This window comes from Camelus ferus, chromosome X, assembly GCF_009834535.1.
Source record: "Camelus ferus isolate YT-003-E chromosome X, BCGSAC_Cfer_1.0, whole genome shotgun sequence".
Lineage (NCBI taxonomy): Eukaryota > Metazoa > Chordata > Mammalia > Artiodactyla > Camelidae > Camelus > Camelus ferus.
Window position 1 is genome coordinate 92,743,958 of NC_045732.1, and position 18,845 is coordinate 92,762,802.

The following is an 18,845-nucleotide window of genomic DNA, read 5'->3' on the forward strand; positions in this document are numbered from 1 at the left end:
TATGACTGAAGCATTGTGCTGTACACCAGAAATTGACACATTGTAAACTGACTATACTTTAATTAAAAAATTTATATATACATTATATGTAATATTATATAATATATATAATATAACAACTGTAGACCTCAGGATGGGATTCTGCCTCAGTTTTGCTGTCTTTATAGTGAGGATTTTGAATTAGAGATTTTCTACCTTGCCTTCCAAATTTAAACCAGTGATTTATGATAACATCGTGATTCATTCTCAAGGTAAGACCAGAGGAAAAATAAAAACAATGAAATTTGTTTGGGTTGATGAAAGGAAGAACAAATCCTTCCTTACCTAGATGAGATTTATTAGTGTTATTTTTCCTTAATGTAATATCCAAATATTATTTGTTTTGTTTAAAAAAACATTTTTAGTGTTATGAAATTTTTATAGAGTATAAAATAGCAGTTAATTTCTCCATAATTTTCAGAATTATTTATACTTGAGGTCTTAATTAAGTAGATCTTGAAATCAATAAAAAGTCTTGGACTGTTGCCTCAGAAACATCCTTGGAAGCCTGCCCTTTTAACATCTGTCATGCTTAGCTCTTAGATCTGGTCCTTTAAAGAAGTATCTCTCTTTTTTTTTTTAACCCAGTCTTTGGAGGCTTGAAGTGAATTTGTTCGAGTTCATAATACACCTTCCAGCTCCTAATGTTTACCACTTCAACACTCAGTTCTGACTGCATCCATTTCAATTTTGTCTATTTTTTTCCAAGTAGCTGTAACCACCTAAATCATCTAAATTCTTCTTTCTCTTCTTGGGAGGTTTACTACTGCTAAGCTCTGAACTGTACAAAATTTCCATGACCCTATCTGTCCTCACATGAGCCATTACCAGGTGGAAATCAGGGAACTCCTTGCAGTTCACATGGCCCAGAGTGCCTCCAAATACAGTTTTCCAGAGAATCATTAAATTAAAAGGACAGGAACTTTGTGGACCTGAACCCCAAGGCGTCAAAGAACAGGAAGGCGGTTGGGAGCAATCTTAGAACCAAAAGGCCTTGGTGTTTCATTGGACCCAACCAAAGGGTCTTGGTCTTTCATTAGACGCAGGGCACATCAATCCTGTCTCCTCAGCCAATGAGCTTGCAGCTCATGATGAGGGGCGTGGCCCATTGTCCACTCTTCTGGCCCCGCCCTCCGTCCGCAACCTAGCACAATCTTCCCGCCCAGCCTGCGCGGCTGCTGTCTGAGGCCCAGCCACGGTGGGCAGCTACTGGCATCGGCCTCCTGCCCACCGGCTCTGGGGACCTCCTCTGTTGTCCCCTCAGCGGCCACTCCGCTCAGCGCACACCCTCAGGCCTCCTGTCAGGGCAGCCACCTCGGTGGCTACCAACATTACCGTCGCCGCCGCAGCCGATCGCGGCGCGGCCGAGGTAACTGCTCGGTGCCATGTCAACCACGGGGGAAGGAGATCTGGCCTCGGGCGGCCTGGACGGCTCCACGGGCGCGGCGGGAGCGCCGGCCGGAGCGACCGGAGCGGCCAGAGCCGGTGACAGGGCAGACCGCGACTCCGGGCCCCACGGGGACCACGATGATTCCGGGTCCCCCCCAGGCGTCGCGGCCTTGGAGGCCAGGAGGGCCGCGGGAGGCCCGGGGGAGGCGGCGGGCCTGGTAGCGGCCCTGGAGGGCGGGAGCTCGGAGGATGACTCGGACATCGGGCCGGTCCAGGACGAGGACGGGGAGGAGGAGCCCCCGGAGGTCCTGGACGTCGAGGTGGACGCCCACCAGTTCCCCATGGTTAGCTTCCGCTTCCTGTTCCTGGACCTGGTGCATTCGCTGCTGCGCCGCATCTACCACAACGACCACATCCTGGTGCGGCCCCGCGGCGGCCGCGTGGTGGTGCGGCCCAGGCCCCCCTCGCCCACGGGCTCAGCCATGCTCCCCGTGCCCCCGGCGCCCGGGGGGCCGGGAGAGGGGCCCGCGCCGAAGGCCCAGGAGCCCGAGGAGCCTGAGGACCCCGAGGAGGACGCCTCCTGGGAGACCCCCGAGGAGGGGCCGGTGGAGGAGGCCGATGATGATATCAGCGTTTGGGAGATGGCAGAAGAGACCAGCACTTCTGAGGGTAAGGAGCCGGCCGGGGTGCGGGGGCTGGGGGCCCAGCCTGCGGGACCCCGGCTCAGCGGGGCCTCGGCAGCTGAGGCCGTGGGAGTCGGGGAGCCCTCCACCAACTGAAGGTCAAAGCGGCCCAGTAGAAGCCCAATTCCATAGCTACCTTTACGGTTCGAGAAAAAAATAGGCCGACCTCTACCAACCCTGGTGAGAGATATGAGATTATCCATCAGTGCCATTTCTGAGCCCACGGGTGAATGTCCGTGGAGGTAAGTGTGGAGGAAGGAGCTTGGGAGGAAATGGAAGAGAAAAGAACAGGCAAATGGCATACCTCATGTTTGGTTCCTGGCTGTTAAAAGTGCCAAGATGCTTAGAAAGTTGATACCCAAACATTATGAACTGACAGGGGAGCACTCGGTAAAAATGAGACATTCAGGGAGGAGGAAATAATGAGCTTCACCACAGAATTTGTATTTGAGGCAAAACATTTTTGCAAGAAAATCCTAACCAAGACATACAGAATGATCAGGCCCAGACGATTCTGATCCCTTCTTCTCTGAAGGGCCAGAAATAATCACAGCACAGGGTGGCAGATTTACCGGAAAAACAGAAATAATGTCACTGTGAAAACGATCAAGCAGCAGAAAGGTGAGGGTCGTGAAAGTGTTGTATCAACCAGAAGGAAGGTGCCCAGCTGTTCTTTCCTTAGTTACTACTGTCCTCCTGCTTCCCCCAAGGATGGAGTACTGAATGGCACTCTTCCTTATGAATTGGGATTTTTTAAACTTTCTGTTAATGTCTGGTCCCAAAGTATGTATTATTCTTCACTAAAGGAACAACTAGTTATCAATATGAGAACTCCAGTGAAGAGGCTCATGGCTCCGAAAGCGAGGGAAAAGAGAAGTTTAACAAAAAACAAGAAGAGCCGGAAAAACATCAGGACCCAGCAGAGGGCAAGCCCAGAAACCCCAGGTATTTGTGTGTAGCTTTGAAAATCACACAACCATTCCAGGCACTGGCCAGTTTTGTTTCTTGCTTTATAATTCTCCCAGTAAACTAAGAAAAAGCTTGTTTAAAATTAGTTTAACAACTCAACTTTACCTACTTAGAATGTTACTAGAACACTCACGTACCTAGTAATATAAAATGCATCATGCCTGGAAATATCCTTCATGGCTGCCCATTTATTCTTGTGAGGTCTTTTGTCCTCCACCTCTAAGACTATTCACAAGTTGTAAATGTATCAGTACCTAAGACCGATATTTGTCTAGAAAACAGTTACCAGAGCAGCAGTGAAAGTGTCTGGGCTGTGCACTAGTGGGGCCTTCATCGCTTGGCCACAGAGGCGCAGTCTCCTGCACTAGGAGACAGCGCCTTTTAGAATGTGACTACAAATAGCAAAAAGTTAAAAATTTCGAGTAGGACCACGTTTAATGATTAATACCTAAAATACAAAAATCTACAACTGAACAAATGTTTATGTGACAGTCACAAGAAAAGAAACTTAGTCATAGTATGACTGTTTATCACTGCATTGGTAATGGAATCTTAAGGCATAGCTTGCCCTTGAGCATATTTAAATGAGTAACATTTCCCCCTGCATTTTCACAGCTGTGTATTTCATAATAACAGCCTCTTTCTCATATGGTAGATATGGAGACCGAGGTTCTGGGAGGGTGAGGGGGTATCATTTGCGGAATGAGAACAGGCTCTCAAGGTGGAGAGGTTGATTTAAATCCTAGAATGGCCTCTCAAGGGGGAAAAAGCGTTTATGGTGTTGGGCAAGAGGGAGACATGTTGCTATGATCACATGATTGAAGCCATCAGTCGTACGAGCACCCTGTATCCAAGGTGCAGGTTACGAGAGGAAAACGTGTTGTTCTCCTCTACTCGTTGAGGTGTAGCACCCAAACGCAGCAGGTGCACATAGGGCTGACTACTTTCTCAGATTCAGAAAGTCACTGCTGCCAGTTAATGCTGAATAATTGTTAATTGTCTCTCATTTCATCCTGCAGTTGGGAGGAATAGAAAGAAGACATGTAAAGAAAGAACCCACTGTTTACAACTTTCAGGCGTTTCATTTTTCAGACGCCCATGGGAATTTTAACACTGATCCCAATCCAAAGTTCATCAACTAAAAAGTGATATCCAGTGGCTTGCGACTTTCATCTTTTACAAACATACTTAACAGCATGGGTTCTAATTAAAAATAAATTTGCTTTAAATTAATAGACCGAAATGCTGGCAGATTTTATTTAGATAAATGATTCTGACTCAAATCTCCCTTTTACTTTTGTTTTGACCCATTTTACCTTCATTGAGAGGCATCACTTTCCACTACTTGGTAAGCCTGTTTTAAATACTTTTGTTGTAGCCCAAAGTTAAAATGTCAAGTTTAAAATAATTTTTGTAAAGATAGACATGGAGGTCAAGACTTCAGAGCTGTGCTGTTTGCTACACTTAGTCCCTGGCCATGTGTGGCTGCTGAGCATTCGAAATGTGGCTAGTCTGAGTTGAGATGTACTCTGTGTGAAAAACAATGTAAAATCGCATTAATACTACTTACATGTTGAAATAATATAGTGTTAACAAAATATTAAAGTTACTTTCTCCAGTTTCTTTTTCCTTTTTTAAAGTGGCTACTAGAACATTTCAAATTACACGTGACTTGCATGATACGTGTATTTCATATACTGTTGGGTGCGTTTGAAGGAAACCTCATAGACGGCCCCGCTTGCCTGGAGGCCAGATGGTGCTGCTGAGCCTGAGCCCAGACATTGATTTGGAGCAGTGGTTCTCAAAGTTTGGTCCCCAAAAGAGCATTATCAGCATCACCCAGGAATTCTTAGGCTCCACTCAAGACCTGTGAATCAGAAACTCGGGGAGTGGGGCACAGCAATCTGGGCTTTAAGAAGCTCTCCAGGGGGTTCTGTTGCAGCTAAGGTTTGAGAAGCACTGGTTTAGAGCCACAGGGGAAGAAGCTCAGACTCACCTATGGGGGGACCAGCCTTCACTCACTGGCTTGGGACTGTTGTAGGTAAATTGAACAGGACAGCAAAGGGTGGACTGGGGAGGAGACAGCACTCACAGGGGCTGAGACACAGAGGGGCTAAGAACGGTGATGGCAGCAGAAAATGCATAAGGGAAGACACTGATTCCAGAAGGATACAAAATGATACCATGTGCACGAAGTCTAAGGAAAAATACAATCACTGTACGTTGATTGTGGATGCATATAGTGACAGGCATGCCTGTGAAAGTGTATACAAATGTAGCATACAGAAAGGCCTGTGATGGAAAGGTAAACACCACATTTAGGATGGTGGTTACTCCTGGGGAAAGAGAAGGAGCGGGATCCTATTGGGGCGGGCTCCACAGTGGGCTTCAACTGTATTAGAATGTTACGTTTTGTAAGCTGGGTGGTGGGTATGTAGATATTGATAGTATTATTCTCTATACCTTTGTGCAGGTCTGAAATAAAAAAATAAAAAGAGGAAAGGGCGAGAATAAGTTTAATATCTAGACTCTAAAGTGGAAAAAAGGTAAAGTCATATTTGATCAGAGGATCAGAGAAGGGGAGGGGTCCCGGGGGTTTGACACTAGACAGCCTCATTTCTCCATTTAATTAAGGCTTCCTAAGTGCTCTCTTGGTAGCATTTATACCTTCTCTCATATTCCATGGTAGCACATCTCATATTCTAACTTATGTCAGCATTATTTTTTTAATTGAGGTGAAGTTCACTTAAAATCAACCATTTAAAAGTGAACAATTCAGTGATATTCACAGTTTCATGCAACCACCACCTCTTTAGTTCCAAAACATTTTCATCATCCCCAAATCCTATATCCATTAAGCAGTCACTCCCCATTTCCCATCCCTCCACTCCCTGGTGACCACCAGTCTGCTTTCCATCTCTATGAATTTCCCTATTCTGAACATTTCTTATAAATGAAATCATACAGTGTGTGAACTTTTGTGTCTGGCTTCTTTCACTTAGCATTATGTTTTCAAGGCTCACCCACGTTGCAGCATGTATCAGCACTTCATTTTCATGGCTGAGTAATATTTTAATTGTAAGTATCTACTGCCATTTCTTTACCAGGTCCTCTGTTGGTGGACATTCGTGTTGTTTCCACTTTCTGGTTCCTGTGCATAGTGCTGCTGTGAACATTCATGTCCAAGTATTTGTGCACTATTTATACATATGTGTGTCTCCTGCCCCCACCCCACCACTGGACTGTGAACTTCTGAATGGTTGGGACTTTAGAAGGTTTTGTCTTTCTTTCCCGAAGTCCTAAGCACTGAGTTTTTTCACTTGGTAGGTACTCCACTAATGCCTGTTAAAGTGTAGTAAACTTAACACTTCCATAACCCTTTTTTAATCACCATTGTTGACATTTTAAAATGTATTATCATGAATTCCTTATGGCTAGTGCCACATGGTGGGACAAAGGCACAGGCCCCTTGTCATCATTACCTGAAATAAAAGGGTAGGCCAATAGACAGTTTTCCATTTGGTGTGATTTGAGAGGCTTCAAATTGCCTCTGACTTGTTAGTGTTTATGTGTTCTAGTTAATATAGTATTGCTTGTAGACCCAGGCAAGAGGGACCTCCGTCTTGAGCTTCTGCTTTAGAGGCCCCACTTTGGCCCTCTGCCAACCGTACCACTCCCTAGAGGGCCAGGAGCCCAGCCCATGGGAGTAGGAGGTGTGCCCCTGCTAGCTCATGCTCCAGGTACCTGGCCCCCCTCAACAGTCCCCAGCCTGCTGCCAGGGCCTGTGTGCTCCTCTTAGAGCTGTCCTGGCGAGGGCTGACTGCACTGCTGGGGTCTGTGCTCCCAGGCCCAAGGGGGACTGTATGCCCCAAGCGGGGGATGGGGCCTGGTCTGGGAGCCAGAGCACGGGCAAGGGGGAGGTGGGGAGCTCTTCCCAAACCACTGGAGCAGAACGTAGGAGTCTGAGAATTCTAAATCTCAACCTGCACTTTTAGGTCGTTATGAAGGTACATTTGTCATGGGAGGAGATAACTTATTTAACGGTTCATTAGTTGATTTAAACATTTCAAGTATTTTTAGACATGGTGTCTGGATCTCTAACTGAATTCTTTCTCTGAGTCCTGTAAATATTACAAATGTTACAGGAGGGCCAGGTTAAATATCTGATCTATCACCCCTTCCCCTTGCTCATTCTGTGTTACACTTTGTTACCTGAGCACAGCAGGGCCCCTTCCTTTCGATAATGCCTTGTTCTAATAGCCCATCTTGCTGTAAGACTTGAATCTAGTCACTGGTACAGGCTGGATACAACCATCAACCATCTTGCCCTGTCTACTCACCCTCATCTGCACTACGATCCCATTGGTCTCTTTGCTCCCCGGGTGTTTATACACAAAACTTCTCTTCAATACCACCTCTAACCCACACTCCTCTGGAGGCCATCAGCTTGGTCAAGCACACCTGAGTGGAGGCCCTTTACGCCCTGCAGAACCTCTTAACATTTTGCTTCTCTGACAACCTTCAGGTCTGAATTGTCAATATCCTATTTGATTTCCCTCCCCCTGTGACAAAGACAGACTACAGAACAGGTTCTGTTGTATTTGTTTTCATATAGCGAACATCAAAGAAGCTACAAAGATATAAGAATGTGCCTCTGGGCATTAAAAAATAACCTCTATTTAAAAACAGTTGTTAACTGTGGGGAAAAAATTAATACTGCAGAGTTCTCAGAATAATAACCTAATAGAGGTCCACACTGAGAAAAGAGAAGGGAGGCATAACAGGTCATCTACCATAATTACTTGGGTAAAGGGCATTTACATAAGTGAACTATTCATTATGGGGATACAAAGGAAACAAAATCCAATCAGTCTAAGACTTAGCATTATCAAAAAGGTAAAGACACAGAATCAGGAAAAATAGATGTTTCATGGAGAAGATGCAAAATCCAGGATGTGGTTATGGTGTCATATTATACCAGTATCAGCAAAACCAAGCAGCCATTGGTTTTTCTCATCCATTACACCCAGAACTTAAAAGGCAACAGTTATGTCTAGACCTGCATTTCTGTTTAAGCAAAGTAGCCCCAAGGTGAGAGAGGAGGACACAGTGAAAGTTATACTGAAAATACATTTCTGGGTCTCCTGAGCAAATGAGCTAGGCACTGTCCAGGCATCCAAAGGGAGCTCTGGGCATTTGATGTGTTTGGGGGATGGCATAGAAGGGAAGAACTTGGAGAGGAAATTTCAACCAACTTCCAGTGAACCTAGATGAAAATCTAGGGTGGTTGGTGCCATAGAGAGCCCAAGTATTAACCAACTGACTCTTATGGTAAAGGAACTACATCTTCAGTCCTCTGCCTGGAAGTTCTTAATGGAAAAGATACTACAAAAGGAAAAAAAAAAAAAAACTGTGTGGCCAGATGGGAAGGGAAGAATCAAAAATTGCTGGGCTACTTGTCCCCTCCCATCACAGCTAACTATCCCTCTTATCCTGACTCCTTCTCTCCCACTCTCTCCCTTTTGGCCTCCCTCTTTTTTGTGGCTGGGGGTGAGTGGTTCACTGGGTGGTTTGGGGCTGTCCAGCCTAGTAACTTTTGAGGTGTGTGCCTGCCTTTAGAAATGAGGGCAGGGAGAGACTGATTTATTCACTTCAGGCTTCCAGTTAGCAAAAAGTTAATTGTTCTATGACTTTGAGATTACAGCCTTACTTTAGACTAAAACCTTCTGAAGCAGAGGCTACTAAGGGGAGGGGACTAGAAGTCTGGCTATATGGAGTTCTCCTCATGAAGGCTGGAGCAAGGGGGTAATACAGTTCTCCAGTGGCCCCAGACTTCCCTCACAGCGCTGAGCTTCCTGTCTGCCTGATTAAAAGTACAGCTTTTGGCATCTGTAGAATTTTGAATTTCAACAGGGTCTTAAGTGCTTCAGCAGTAGGATATGTATGACATGTAGTATGTTTCTGGGCAGTTGGAGAAGGTCACAGTGGCATTGGGGCAAGATGCCAAACACTAATGGACTAACCATCCAGAGGAGCACAGTAATCCCAACCAAGAAATGTTCTGTCTCATAAGGAGGCACTTACTGCTGCCAGACCGGGAACAGATTGACAGGGGCCATGTGTAAAGAGAAAGCTCTGTTCAAGTGTTCTGTAAGTTACTATTACCCACGTTGCAGGCATTGGGGGCCCCCGAGAATACAAGGAAGGTGTTTAAGGGGTAGTGGACCGACTCGGGTTGCTAATCTTTGCAAAGCATGGAGAAGCAAAAAAAAAAAAAAAAAAGTAAAACCTTTAACTAAGTTCATAAAGCCTAAAAAATAATCCTTGGACTAAATCATCGGGGCTTTTCCATTAGAAATACTTTATTTGGTCAAGGAAAATGACAACCTCTTAGTAATTCCAAGAAAACACTTTTTTCATCCTCCCTTCTAAAGTACACTGTCCAAAGATAATAATTTTTCAAGTAAGTCTACAACAGTACATCCAGGATCATGGCCCTTTCCTGAGAGCAGAAATCTCATAGGCCATGGTGAGGATTTAAATAAAAAGAGGATATGAAGGCCATATATAGACAGTCATGACCTAGGCAGGTTAAAACAACAACAAAAATAACTATTAATGGTGATAGTTGTTGAAAATAGATAAAACAAGTCTTATGAAATTCAAAAAGATTAAAATTTTATCAAGTATCTTTTCTGGCTGCAATGGTATAAAACCAGAAATCAGTAACAGAAGGAAAATTGGAAAATTCCCAAATATGTGGAAATTAAACAATGCACTACTGAACACCTAATGGATCAAAGAAATAAAAGGGAAATGAAATAGTATCTTGAGACAAATAAAAATAGAAACACAACATACCATAACTTACAGGATGCAGCAAAGGCAGTTCTAAAAGGAAAGTTACAGTGTAAGTGCCTACATCAGTAATAAAGATCTCAAACAATGTTACATTACATCTCAAGGAACTAAAAAAAGGAGAACAAACTAAGCTCAAATTGAGTAGAAAGATGGAAATGAAGATTTGAGAATAAATGAAATAGAGAATATGAAAATAGAAAAAAGATCAATGAAATTAAAAGCTGGCTTTTTGAAAAGATTAACAAAATTGAGAAATCTTTAGCTAAACTAACCACGAAAAATGAGAGGACTCAAAATTATAAATGAAAGAGCAACCATTGTAACTGATACCACAGAAATACAAAGACTTAAGGAATGGGTATTAACAATTATATATCAACAAATTGAAGAAATGGATAAGTTACTAGAAATATACAATTTACCAAGATTGAATCATGAAGCTATTGAAAATCTGAATAGAATAATGAATAAGGAAATTGAATCAGTAATCAAGAAACTCCCAACACAGAAAAGTCCAAGACCACATGGTTTCCTTGGTGAATTCTACTGAACATTTAAAGAATTAATGCCAATCCTTCTCAAACAATTACTAAAAAAAACTGAAGAGGAGGGAATATTCCCAAACTTTATGAGGCCTAATGCCAAACCAGATAAGGACACTATAAGAAATTACAGACCAATATCCCTGATGAAGGTAGATGCAAAATTCCTCAACAGAATACTAGCAAAATGAATTCAATAACACATGATCAACTGGGATTTACCTCTGGGATGTAAGAAAATTTCAAAGTATACAAATCAATAAATGTCACATACCACATTAATAGAATGAAAGATTAAAAAAAAGATCATCAACAAATGGGGAAAATGCATTTGACAAAATTCAACATCCTTTCATAAAAAATTCTCTACAAATCAGGTACTGAAGGAATGTTCCTCAACATAATAAAGGCCATTTGCAATAAGCCCATAGCTAACTTCACACTCAATGGTGAAAAGTTGAAAGCTTTTCCTCTAAGAACAGGAACAAGACAAGGTTGCCCACTATCACCACTCCTATTCAGGATAATACTGAAGTCTCAGCCAGAGAAAGTAGGCAAGAAAAAATAATATAAGACATCCAAAAACAAAAGACATCCAAATCAGAAAGGAAGTAAAATTCTCTGTTTGCAGATAACATGCTCTTATATATAGAAAATTCTAAAGACTCCACCAAGAAATGTTAGAACTAATCAATGAATTCAGTAAATTTGCAGTATATAGACTTAACATACAAAAACAGAATTTTTATATACTAAGAACAAAATATGAAAAAGGAATAAAGGAAACAATCCTATTTATAATACATGAAAAACAGTAAAATACTTAGGAATATATTTAACCAAGGAGGTGAAAGATCTACACACCAAAAACTGTAAGACATTGAAGAAATAAATTGAAGACACAAAGGGAAAGATATCCCAATTTCACAGTTAAAAAGAATATTGTTAAAATGTCCATACTACCCAAAGCCATCTACACATTCAATGCAATTCCTATCAAAATTCCAGTAACATTTTTCACAGAGCTAGAAAAAACAATCCTAAAATTTGTGTGGAACCACAAGACTCCAAGTAGGCAAAAAAAAAAAAAAAAAAAAAAATCCTGAGAAAGAACAACAAAGCTGGAGGGATCACTCTTCCTGATTTCAAACTATATTAATTACAAAGCTATAGTATTCAAAACAGTATGGTACTGGCATAAAAACAGATACGCCGAACGTGGAACAGAATCAAGAGCTCAAAAATAAGCCGATTCATATATACTCAACTAATATTTGAGCAGGAAGCCAAAAATACTCAATGGGGAAAGGATAATCTCTTCAACAAATGGTGTTGCAGAAACTGGTTATCCACATGTAAAAGAATGAAACTGGACTCCCATCTTATACCACTCACAAAAATTTACTTGAAATGGATTAAAGACTTAAATATAAGACCTGAAACCATAAAACTCTAGAAGAAAACATAGTTTCCCTATGACAAGCCCCTTGACATGGGTCTTGGCAAAGATTTTTTTTGGATATGACACTAAAAATACAGGCAACAAGAGCAAAAATTGACAAGTGGGACTACATCAAACAAAAAAGCTTCTGCACAGCCAAAGAAACATCAACGAAAAGGCAACCTATGGAATGGGAGAAAATATTTTCAAATCATCTATATGAAAAGGGGTTAACATCCAAAATATATAAGGAACTCATACAATATCCAAAATATAAATAATCCAATTAAAAAATAGGCAAAGGACCTAAATCGACAGATGTTCAGTAGGTATAGGAAAAGGTCCTCAACATCTTTAACCATCAGGGAAATGAAAATTAAAACCACATTGAGGTATCTCCTCACACCTGTTTGGATGACTATTACCAAAAAGAGAAAACAAGTGTTGGCGAGAATGTAGAGAAGAAGGAACCCTTGTACACTGTTGGTGGGAATGTAAATTGGTCCAGCCACTATGGAAAATTGTATAAAGTTTCCTCCAAAAAAGTTAAAAATAGAACGACTCTATGATCCAGAAATCCCTCTTCTGAATATATAGCCAAAGGAAATGAAATCACTATCTCGAGGAGGTATCTGCACCCCTCCCTACTCCTGGTGTTTATTGCAACATTGTTTCCAGTATTCACAATATCAAGACCTGAAAACAATCTAAGTGCCTGTGCATGAATGAATGGATAGAGAATGTGATTGTGTGTGAACACACACAAACACACACAGTGAAACATTATTCAGTCATAAAAACCAGGAAATCCTGAGTTTATGACATCGATGGACCATGAGGGCATTACGCTAAGTGAAATAAGTCAGACAGAGAATGACACTGTTCAATCTCACTTACATGTAGAATCTCAAAAAAGCCAAACTTATAGAAACAGTAGAATGGTGGTTGCCAGGGGCTGCAAATTAGGGGAAATGCGGAGATGTTAGTCAAAGGGTATAAACTTCCAGTTGTAAGATGAAAAAGTTCAGGAGATCTAATGTACAGTATGGTGACTGTAGTTAACAATACTATATTGTATCCTTCAAAGTTGCTAAGAGTAGATTTTAAACGTTCTCACAACAATAACCACCAAAAAAGATAACTATGTGAGGTAAGGGATGTGTTAACTAACTTTAATGTGGTAATCACTTCACAATATACACTTCTATCAAATCATCACATTGTATACCTTAAACTTAACACAATGTTACACACCAAATGTATCTCAATAGAGATGGGAGAAAAAGAGGACTGAGTTATCAAGCCATGAAAAGACATGGAAGAACCTAAAGTCGTATTACTAAGTGAAAGAAGCCAATTTCAAAAGGCTATATATTGTAGAATTCAAACTAAATGACATTCTAGAAAAGGCCAAGCTACAGAGACTAAGAAGATCAGTGTTGCCAGGGGTTAAGGGAGGGAATGGATGAATATGCGGAGCATAGGGGATTTTTAGGGCAGTGAAGCTAATGGTGGAGCTTTGCAGTGGCAGTACCATAGCCAGTGAGGTTTCTCCAAGGTGCGATTATTGCTAATTGATACGTACTAGTGGATATTTGTCATTATACATTTCTTAAAACCTGAAGAATGTGTATCAGGAGTAAACCCTAATGTAAACTATGGGCTTTGAGTGATAATGACTTGTCAGCGTAGGTTAATTGATTGTAACAAATGAACCACTCTGGTGTAGGATATCGGGGAAGCTATGCACATGTGGGAGCAAGAGGTATGTGAGAGATCTGTGGCTCTTCTGCTCAGTTTTGCTGTGAACCTAAAACTGCTCTAAAAAATAAAGTCTATTTAAAAAAGTGCTTGGACTCCCATATGCCTATGTAATAATCCATGAGCTTATTCTATTTTCTCTTCCTTCTCTTCCTCTTGCACATTTTTAGTTGTGCTATTTATACCTTATCAATATGTATTTCAGTTATGAATTGTTTATCACCTTTATCCCAAACTTTTAGTCTTCAGTCTATAAATACATGCAATGCAAAAAACAATGGACAGAGACAGGAAGCAAGTGAGGAAATAAGGAGTGCACTCTTTTGTATAAAAAAATTTATCTAGGAGCATTTGTTTCTGATAAAGTAGAGAGCTGAGAGAGCCCTGGTCATAGCCTGCAGTAGAAAATGGGAGTGGCCTATTAGGTACTTTCCTCACCACAGGACTTCCATCACATCACCCAGGTCTGCCCTCTGGCCTGAGGCAATATCCCATTCCTTCACCCACCCCTGGGGTCAGGCTTTACTTACAGTTTAGGCCCCTCTCAGGTCTTGTGTGAATTTAAACACAGGACCTATGGAGACAATTTCTTCCCTTTTTAGCCCTACCCAAGTAGGGGATACTGCCATCTTTGGGTTCAAGTCCTCTTTCCTCTGTGAAATCTTTCCTAAGAAAAGCCCACACCCTGTGGGTCTTCCTGCTGCAGAGTTGAGTGAATCAATATGCACAAGTGTAAAAATGGAAATATCTCACATGCCATCTTTCTTCCAACTAGATTTGAGCTCTTGTCACCAGAAATAGTGACACCTGCTTCTCTACCCCCAGCAATGTCTCATACAAGTCACTGAAGTAGGTATGCAGTAAATACTTGCTGATTTCTCTGGGATTGGTGAGGAAGGCTGGTCTGTTCCTTTCAGAGACTAGGTCATGCTTATTTACTTTGTGGCTGGTTAATTAACCATCTCCTGTCAAATGTCCCTGGAGACAAGACGCAGATATATCAGAAGTCAGAGACCATGGTTTTTAGTCATGGCTTCTCCATTAAATAGGAAAACCAGTTAACTGCTCTGGGTCTCAGCTTCCCCACCTGAAATGAGCTTGGACACAAATCTCACTCCTATTCTACATTCCTAGAGTACTAAAGAATGCAGAGTCACACATCAAAAGAGAAGAAAGCGGGGTGGGGTGGGGGGGTGGGGGGGTGGGCTGTTTAGCTCAAGTGGTAGAGTTCATGGCTTAGCATACCCAAGGTCCTGGGTTTAATCCCCAGTACCCACTCCAAAAATAAATAAGTAAACCTAATTACCTCCCCACCCCATCAAAAAAAAAAAAAAAAAAAAAAGAGAGAGAGAGAAGAAAGGGATCACTCAACAAACGATACCAGAGGTTAGCTGTTCAGGAAAAAGAAAAATCCAACCAAGATCTGAACTTCTTTACACATGCCAGTGTAACTCCAGAGGGTAAAAATTCACAAGGAAAATAAGAACAGAACATATCCTTGCATGGTCTTAACATCAGATGGTAAATAATTTTGTAACTTAAACAATATGGAAGAAACAGAAAAGGAAAACACTGAGACACTTTCTACATGAAAAAGGAAAACCAATATACTTAGAAATATTAACAAAGCTAAGAAGCAAATGCAAATGAGAAAAGTACAACAAAAAAAAACCGAATGGTATACATCCTACCCCCAGCTTGACGGCATCTCCCTCTCTCATCCTCGGCAGAAGGAAACGCAGCAGTAAACTCTGACCCAGCAACCCGGGGGAACTGTTTCTAAGTTCACGGACCTGAAAGGCACGTGACTGCTCCACATCAAATCAGAGGGATCTTGCTAAAAGCCCGAGTAACTATCCAATAGCAGCCACTCTGTAAATTAAACACCTCTGTGAGGTAGGCAGGACACAGGTTATCACACTAATTGTGGAGATGAGAAAAGGGAGGCCCAGAAAAGCTACATCAGATTGCAAACTTGTAACAACTGGTAATTGTTAAACTCAATGCTGAAACCCAGCTGGGTAGGGTTAGACTTTGGTTCTCAAAGTTCCCGTGGCAACTTGTTGCAAATGCAAATTCCCAAGTCACCCTAGACCCTGGAATCCTGACCTCTTGGGGTGGGGCCCAGCAACCTGAGGGCCAACAAGCCCTCCAGGTGATTCTTATGCACACTCAGCTTTTGGAGAACCACTGGATTCCATGATTTCTAAGGTTCTCCCCCCCCCCCCAAGACCTAAAACATTTTCGTTTGTATCTGAGCCCTCATCCCCAGGACGTTTTGCACAAAATCATGCTGTCTGCTTGACCTGGGACCAAAGAGCAAAAAAGGAAAAGCTTGATTGGAGTTGGTATTAGTGGGAGGAAACACCTTTTCCCCCTTGGGGAGTTTCTACCTATTGTGTTTGTTAAAAGCTGCCTGTCTTAAGTCATCTGCATATGGCATGCTGGTAACCATAAATAGGCTTTCTTCCTGGGGTCCGCCCGCTGAGAGGAGCAATGAGCCCCTCCTCACAAAAGCAAACTGGTGGGGGTGGGCTGGGGTGGGGTGAGCAAGAGATGGCCTGTCAATCACCTTTTCTCAGCAAATGAACTTAGACCTAGAGGCCTCCAGGACCAGCTGGAGAAACTTGCTGGAGGGAACAGCAGGGGCCAACTCTTCAGCTTTTCTGAGTCTGGCTGCTTCCCCGTGCACTTGCCCTGACCTTGGCCAGATTTAAACGCCAGCTCAAGGCTGGCTGCCACGCAGGGAATCCGCTGGCCTGACGCTGACGTCCTGCCCTGCGTTGAGGCCGCCCAGACTTTGAGGGGCGGCCAGGGTCTCTGCTCCTCAGCCCTCACTGCCTAATCCCAGTCACCCAGCAGTGGCGGCTACTGCCTCAACCACAAGCCATCACCCTCACCCCAGCAGCAGCGCTGCTGCCAGCTTCGCTGTTTGCTCTCACCTGGGCCCTGCTTCCCAGCCCGAGCTCTTATGAGGAGGCTCACTGCTCCTCTCTGCATGCAGACCACCAGAAAAGGTGTAAATTCCTCTTCTCAATGGTGGTAAATAATGACTTTTATCTTCCCTCACATCTCCATCAGCCATCTGAAACAAACCTATAAATATTGGGTGTTTCTTGCAAATTCAGCCTCAACAAATGAAAACCAAATCACTCCCCAACCTCCTTCTACTAAAAAAAAAAGTTCTGGAGCCGTTTCTTTTCCCTCTCCTCAGCAACTTTCATCTCTTCTAGTTTGAGGCTAGATCTAATGAATAGATGCCTTCCAAGTAAGAACATAGCCCATGATCTCAAGGAAGATTTTCTAATACTCAGGAATCCTATCTTGGAGGTTAATTAACTAAATAACGCCAGATCCTTGAAGGCTTCCTTGTCATTGACTCTTCAGTAAGCCTTTAGGGGAAAATGATGATTTCTGTATAGATAGGCTAGACCAGTGGTTCCCAAATTTTGTTGCACGTTGGACTCACCCGGGAGATCTTTTAAAGCCTGGCTCCCGCCCTTGGGCATTCCGATTTAATTAGTATGAGGTGCAACCCGAATTATCAGGAGTTTGTAAATCTCCCCAAGTAATTCGAATTTGCAGCAAAGTTGCAAAACCACTGGGGTAAATCCTCAAGGTTATCAGAGCTTTTTTCTGTGTATGCTCTAAAACTGTCCTGCTTTGCTTTTGGTAGTCATATGCAGTTAGGGTGTGTGTGATTTCATACTTTTTTGATAGGAATATAGATTTTCATTCTTTACAGTATGATTCGCTTTGCATTAATTATCTATTCTTTAGTATTTCTTTTCATTGTCAATGTTAATAATTATCACACACACACACCCCAAAACTAGATACACCTATGAGCAAATCATCTGTCCCAATACCAAAATTTGCAAGCCACAGTACCTCTCACATAACCTAGGAAGAGGAAAGACCAATTTGAATTTTACTTTCCAGTGCCCTATTCCTTCTTGGAGATATAAACATCAGGGAAAACCTCTGGGATAGGATGGACTGCAATGAAGCCCTCTTTTAAGTCCGTAATCCTAAAGAGCCACTCTGCTCAGAACCTTTAGCTGCCAGGAATATTCAATTATTCTCAGATAAAAGTAAGTCAGGCAGCTACTTATGCTTTTATCTCCTCACTAGCGTTAGCCCTGATACTGGTTTATAGAGGGACTGCCATGGGGAGTGGGGTGGTGAGTGAAAATATCTATTTATGTAATACAATGACCTTGTACTAATTCAGTGTGTAGAATCCTAGAATTTGGGGGTAGGGGGTGGGATTTCAGAACTCATTCAGACCAGCTCCTCCTTCTCAGCTCTGCCACTTCTAGCTGTGTGACCTTGGACAAATTACCTAATCTCTCTGCAACTCAGTTTCTTCACTGATAAAATGGAGATCATAGTACCTACCTCACAGGATGGTTGTGAACATGTTTAAATGAAGTGATACTTGTATAGCACTTAGAACAGTCTCTAACTCACAAATTGTTTGATTAGCTACCCTTATTATATCAGACCCTGTGGTAAAAGCTTTATACGCATTTATCTAACTTATGTATCATAAGGACCCTGCAAGGAATTTGTCATTGTACCATTTCACAGATGAGGAAACAACTGAAGCTCAAAGTTAACAACATACAAGGTCATCCAGCCAGTAATGTGTGCAGGTGTGAGAGGAACCCAAGCCCATCTGTCCAATTTCATGGCTCACACAAGCTCTTTCTACTCCACCCTCCTATTGGTAATTGATTGTGAAAGGAATTCAGCTTGCATCATGGTCTCTCTGCCTGGAGCTCAGGCTTGTAAGAGAATGTTTTGCAAACATAAGGCTGGTCTGAAAAAAGTGTGTCTGCATAGTGCCTGGGGAACCCCTGTGTGGGAAGTCAGGTTGTATCCACTGCTCGTGTTCACTGCAGTGTGGGATAGGATGGCCCAACAGAAACCTATTTTTAAGGAATGCTGGGAGGAAAACTTACTCTAAGGGACAAAGGATACAGGAATAAAGAGCTTGAGTCAGTGAGCATACCTGAAGCCATCAGAGGGGCATAATATTTGAGAGCAACATGGTCTCTTATGTGCATGTGTGTGTCCTAGTGGAAAGGAAAAGAGTTTTTCCACTAAACTCAAACATCAGTGGCCTCAGCAACACTTTTTGGGGCTCTGCAGAAA

General features: G+C 42.4%; 1 protein-coding gene across 1 annotated transcript; it reads left to right on the forward strand.

The window, feature by feature from the left end:
* Nucleotides 1–1,424: 1,424 nt before the first annotated feature.
* On the forward strand, nt 1,425–4,650 carry LOC116662095 (cancer/testis antigen 47B-like). Its single transcript, XM_032475388.1, has 3 exons — nt 1,425–2,097; nt 2,918–3,056; nt 4,100–4,650. Exons 1-3 carry the CDS (start codon nt 1,425–1,427, stop codon nt 4,110–4,112), a joined length of 825 nt encoding a protein of 274 aa, XP_032331279.1. The 3' UTR covers nt 4,113–4,650.
* Nucleotides 4,651–18,845: the final 14,195 nt, after the last annotated feature.

Coding starts and splice junctions, on each gene's coding strand:
- LOC116662095 (XM_032475388.1), top strand. CDS start 1,425: ATGTCAACCACGGGGGAAGGAGATCTGGCCTCGGGCGGCCTGGACGGC. Junction 2,098..2,917: donor AGAGACCAGCACTTCTGAGG/GTAAGGAGCCGG, acceptor TCTTCACTAAAG/GAACAACTAGTTATCAATAT.